The sequence below is a fragment of the Gossypium hirsutum genome, chromosome D13, assembly GCF_007990345.1.
Source record: "Gossypium hirsutum isolate 1008001.06 chromosome D13, Gossypium_hirsutum_v2.1, whole genome shotgun sequence".
NCBI lineage: Eukaryota > Viridiplantae > Streptophyta > Magnoliopsida > Malvales > Malvaceae > Gossypium > Gossypium hirsutum.
In genome coordinates this window covers 9,917,604-9,923,175 of record NC_053449.1, presented here as the reverse complement: position 1 = coordinate 9,923,175, position 5,572 = coordinate 9,917,604, and the positions used below count along the sequence as shown (strand labels likewise).

The 5,572-nt window shown below is 31.2% G+C and overlaps 1 protein-coding gene across 2 annotated transcripts; it reads right to left on the bottom strand.

The window, feature by feature from the left end:
• Positions 1–2,973: 2,973 nt before the first annotated feature.
• Positions 2,974–4,783, bottom strand: LOC107918567 (uncharacterized). Of its 2 annotated transcripts, XM_016848153.2 has the most exons (4): positions 4,503–4,783; positions 4,234–4,392; positions 3,628–3,840; positions 2,974–3,332 (listed from the first exon to the last, which is right to left on the bottom strand). In XM_016848153.2, the coding sequence occupies exons 1-4, from the start codon at positions 4,680–4,682 to the stop codon at positions 2,991–2,993; spliced, it is 894 nt and encodes a 297-aa protein (XP_016703642.1). In that variant the 5' UTR covers positions 4,683–4,783; the 3' UTR covers positions 2,974–2,990. The 2 variants fall into 2 exon arrangements, with proteins under 2 accessions (XP_016703642.1, XP_040966163.1); XM_041110229.1 differs by having other exon boundaries at positions 4,099–4,776.
• Between the last annotated feature and the right edge of the window lie 789 nt (positions 4,784–5,572).

The following is a 5,572-nucleotide window of genomic DNA, read 5'->3' as shown; positions in this document are numbered from 1 at the left end:
TTTTTTGACCGGTAATAATGGAGGATGGTTTACATAGTTAAACAATAATGTTAAATGATATATGTACACGTGTGACTATGTGAATACATGCGAAGAAATATAGGTGATTGTGAAAATGTGAAAGTAACAATGAAAATGAGTTATGTGTTTATGAAGGGTTTAAAAAGCCCTTGTTATATGGTTATGAAATGGTGAAATTTGATTGGCCTTGTTGAATTATGAAAGAATTTAAATTTGCGTTCAAATTTGTTTCTAAACTCATATAAGTTCGGTAAAAAAGTTAAGATACGATTGACATGCCAATTAGGGTCACATGCATATGATTTTATTGGAGTTTTGTATTGGTGTTACATGTGGTTTGGAGTTGTGTGATATGTATTTTTTTTTTTGAGTTCTATTATGATATCTTTGGTTGAACATCAGTTGCCAACCATTGGAGTTCTATGGCCCCCGAACATTTCACTTTACGTTTATTGGTATTTGTGGAGTCCTGTAGTATCCGTGTCCTATTTTATTGAGATTATAATGAGCATAAGTATGAAAATTGTTAAATACTATAAAATGAATGAAAATGTGAAGCACAAAAACAATGAACCAATTCTGAAATGAAAAATGAAGCTTAAAGGTCCCAAGGTATAAGAGATGAATTAAATATGAACCATGAAAAGAGTTATAAGGGATGCATGTTATAAGAAATGGAAGTGTAATATATGAAATGAATTATGAAATAAACATCTAGGGGTTAAAAAGATTCATTTGAATGACATTTCAAGTATATGATTGAAGGTAAAAAAGGTGATGAAGAATGAAATGAATTATGAAATAAACATATAGGGGTTCAGGGATTTTGAAGTCACAATCATTTGGAGTCTCCATCACCTTTGAAAGGTTGACAAGTATGCAATAGAATTGGATTCTAGTCTCCTATAGCATGGTATGTACATAGTTTGAGTTATATTCACGGATAAGTTGTATGATTTGGTTTTAATTTAACGATTAATAAAGGTTTAAGAGTGTAGAAGAATATTTAAATTTTTAAAATAAAAAAAATAATTAAATTACTGTTTTTTTCACTCATTTAGATACTCGAATTTTTAAAATGCATCAAAAAGACCCTCAAACTTTAAAAAAAAAGTAATTAAGCCCCTACATTTTTTTTGCACTCAATTGGGTACTTGAACAACCCCTAATTTTTTTCAATTGTAGCCACCATGTGTCAACCACAACATGATATGCGACAAAAAATTAAAAAATAAAAATCAGTAAAATTTATAAAAATGATTAAATTTTAATAAAAAATATAAATATATATTTAAAGTTAGAAAAGAAAAATTAGAAAAATCGTAAAAAATTATAAAAAAATTATAAAATTTTATAAAGTCATGAAAATTATAAAAAAATGTAAAGAAATATAAAATTCATAAAAAAAATAAAAATTATCATACTAAAAGAAGCATTTTATAATTTTTCTATAACTTTTATTCACTTTTGCGACACATGATCATGTGTTGTGACACATGATGGCTTTAACTGAAAAAAATTGGAGGTCGTTAACTTTAATGGTCAACGGTTAAAGTTAATGGTTAAAGAGTCTTTTCGATGCATTTTATAATTTTTTTTCTAATTTTTAATATTTTTATATTTTTATTAAAATTAAATAATTTTTATAACTTTTATTGATTTTTATTTTTTATAATTTTTTTGCCACATGTCACGCCGTGGTTGTGACACGGGGTGGCTTTAATTAAAAAAATTATGAACAGTTAACTTTAACGGTCAACTGTTAAAGTTAACAGTTAAAGAGCCTTTTTGATACATTTTACCGTTCAAGTACCTAATTGTATACAAAAAAAAAATCAATGGCTTAATTGCTTTTTTTGAAAAATAGGGATTTAAGTACATTTTAAAGTTAAAGTTAACAGTTAAAGAGCCTTTTTGATACATTTTACCGTTCAAGTACCTAATTGTATACAAAAAAAAACAATCAATGGCTTAATTGCTTTTTTTGAAAAATAGGGATTTAATTGTCTTTTTGAAAAAATTTGAAGACTTTTCACACCCTTAAACCATTAATAAATTACAATTGTTTTCGTAAAAGTATTGCATATGTTTTCGTATTTGAAAGAGAGTTTATAAGTCATTCAAATATATTTAAAATGATTTGAAAATTATTGGCAGACATGATATGGCAACATTTTATAGAAGAATGAATTTATGAATGGTTATAATACCGTCAAGTGGCAACTCCTTAACGAAATTGATATTTACTATATACCGCCCAGGCAGTAGCACGAACCGCCTGGGTGGCACCTTAACAAAATTACTAATAACTCCAGTACCGCCAGACGGGCGGTTTGGTAACTTAACATACTATTTTTTTTTACTTAATTTTTTATAAATGCTTTAAGAATTTGAGTAACTTTTAACAAATTAAATAATATTCTTATATTTGCAAATTTCTTCATTCTTTTGTTTTAATTGGCACAAGATTTTTTATTTTGTTTTGAAAGCATAAAACTCATTCTGAATAGAATTTAAATTTTGTATTTTGCTTTGAAATTATAAAACTCTGAATAGAATTTAAAATTTTTTTATAATTTTATAAAAATGTTTTCAAGTTTAATTTTTTTGAATAAATTAAAGGTATTTTCCAAATTAATGCTCGGATAGTACCTTCCATTCATACCGTATATCGGGACGGTTTCTCTCCTAATCCTAGCTAATGGCTATGCCTTTTGTTCCCAAACATTAATTTGTATGCAACAGGCATATAAACATGCATGAAAAGGTTAAGGGACAGTTTTTCTAGGATTAAATACTAAAAATGCATGTACTGTTTTTATTTGAGGATCCTCTTTGAAAGAGAGGAACGAAGTAGCTAAGCTTAGCTAAGCTCAACCAGATGCTTATATTTTGTACATCAGTTCCAAGTTGTTTTTTCCTACTAATACTATGGCCAAGGAAACCAGAGAAGAAATCAAACTTGTTATCTATGATAAAAAAGTTATAATCAATGTGAACGCATTATACAAAGAATGTATGAGAATGGAAGAACTCAAGTTTCCAGTTCCACAATAAGAGCACCCAAGGATGCACCCAATGACAAACAACTGTAAAAAGTTCTCACCAGACAGGTGAGCTGCACTAAAGATGGCGGCACTAATCACAACTGCTTGCTTCCAGTTCATTGTGGAGGCAAGAGATGCCAACATGAAGCCTCTGTATACCATTTCTTCTAAGATAGGTGTGATGATGCAGTATACGGTAATACAAGCACCTTTTGAGATGTCACTTCTTACAAGCATTTCCTTCAGTATCAGATTATTTACATCCTATATTTTAAATCAAAAGAACAAAAAGGAAAAAGGTAAGTTACTTTCCATTTCTTTTACAGCCACCCTTCTTTCTGTTAACACGTCTTAGAGACAATATGATGTATTGGAAAATACATCAAAAATGAACTAGAAAGCATGCAAAGGTAGAGCGTGATGATGGCATATAAAAGCAAACAAGACATTGCAAAACCCTTTTAACATGACGAGGCAACTACCCCAAGGTGACCCATACCATGATAAAAGTCATCTGATAAAGGAGGATAGTAAAAGCAATGAAGATGAAGAAACTAACCTTTATCCCATATAATCCATCAACAACAATTGATGTAAGGAAAACTAACAAAATAAGTACTCCGAAACCCAGTGCTGATGCTAATAACCAATTCCTTTCTACCGGGTTAGCTTTGAAAATGTCCAAAAGCCTATTGTTTGGCTTAATGGCGCTCTTCAGGAGAAAGAGAGTAGCAAGCAGTTCCAAAATATCAATTACAAGCAACGATAGTGCCTGCAGAAAATTTAGAAAAAAGATGGAAGATTAACTCAAAGAGTTGGTATAAGGCTATAAGCCAGCAAGTAAGATATCTAGCACAAATGATTTCCTGCTCACTTCATTAAAGGCACAATTAACACTAGAAAATGCAAGTTTTGAGTGGACCTTCATCTGATGAACCATCAAAAAATGAACCTATCCAAGACCTTAAATTCTTTCACACTTAGCAACCATTTGGGTTTTCAAGAAAAAGTTACAGGTCCCTAGCCTTACCTCATCTCTGGAGGCTGGAGCACCCAACATTTGTCTAATTCTAAACGAAGCCAAAAACAAGGGACTCAAAAATACAGACCAATCTCGGATTACAATCTTTAACATTAAGACATAAAAAAAAGGATAAATCAAAACCTCAGTCTGGGGATCAAGGACAGGTTGATGCAAGAGATAAGAAACAATGGAAAGGCCACCAAAACCCAAAGGAATATGCAAATTGAACATATACAGAGCCATGGTGCTCCATAAACTCTCAGTCTTCCATGGGATGTCTGATGTCAACACTGAAAATCCCTGTTCATCCCCATAATGCAAAACCCGTTTTTCCATAATTTGATCAGAAATTAATCTAAAAGGTTAAATTTAGTCCATAAAATTGCAGACATTGAAGTAAAAGTGGTTACTTGAGTGGACTTATCTGTATCTTTGTTGTGGGTGCCGCAGTGACACTTGAGAAGAGTAGAACTGAATTTAGTGGTAAAGAAGGAGCAGCGAAGGAAAGGGTTGGTAGATATAGCAAGCGATTTGCTGGAATGGCCGCCAAATTTAGGTTTGGGGTTAAGGATAGGCGAAGCAAGAATCATTTTTGGTATTCCCCCTCTAAAATTCTCCTTTTTAACAACCTGGTTTCTCAACTGAAAGAAAACTGATTAATAGAATTCTGTGGTTTATATTGTATTCTTCAATTTCATGGGGGTATTATTGCATTGTTAACTTTATTTTCTCATTAAATAATAATATTAATGGTTAATTTAATGAAATATGCTGAAAAAAAATTGGGAAATTATGCTGATTTTGTAAAAAGGTGTGATCTATGCTGTTTTTTCTCTCTCCTAAAAATGTATTTATACGGAATGTTGGAGAGAGAAAAATGCGGCCTATAGCACACATTTTCACTTTGATAAAGAATTTTCTTTTTTTTTCTTGACGTTGAAAATTAAAAGTTAGTAGATTTATTTTTGTTTATATTTGAGATAGACATGGTTATAGTTTTAAGGAATGTTTGAATTTACAGTGGTGTCGTGGAGCTAGATGACCTACAAATTTCATCTGTCATGTGAGTATGGAGCCATCACCCGAGAAATCGGATTGTGTTGCAACTCAAGGTCCAAGTTGACAGTGATTATACGGTCTAAGGTTGAAGTGTAACTAGGGCTTCAAGTTTACAAAGGTTACGCTGTCAAGGGATGGAGCATAAATGGAGTCATAGTTGACAGTGGTTATGCAAGCACAACAACAAGATCTTCTCATCAGAAGATGATGCTTTATAAAACTCAAACATAAGTATAAGGAAGAAAAATGCAGTAGCATTTCAATATAAGCAAACTACAAAGTAGTTTTTAAGAATGGTTGCACAATATTTGATTTATTAGAACATGAAGTTGTAACAATTTCAATGACAAATAGAAGTTTTATGTTAGACTGGAATTTGGCGAACTCAATGGCCTATAATAGTACGGTTGATGATGCGAAC

What these genes read in the sequence shown, in the direction of transcription:
- LOC107918567 (XM_016848153.2), bottom strand. Translation starts at nt 4,682, where the DNA reads ATGATTCTTGCTTCGCCTATCCTTAACCCCAAACCTAAATTTGGCGGC. An exon ending in TCCTTGATCCCCAGACTGAG is followed by an intron (nt 3,841 to 4,233) that starts GTTTTGATTTAT and finishes AATTTTCTGCAG; the next exon opens with GCACTATCGTTGCTTGTAAT. An exon ending in ATGGATTATATGGGATAAAG is followed by an intron (nt 3,333 to 3,627) that starts GTTAGTTTCTTC and finishes TTTAAAATATAG; the next exon opens with GATGTAAATAATCTGATACT.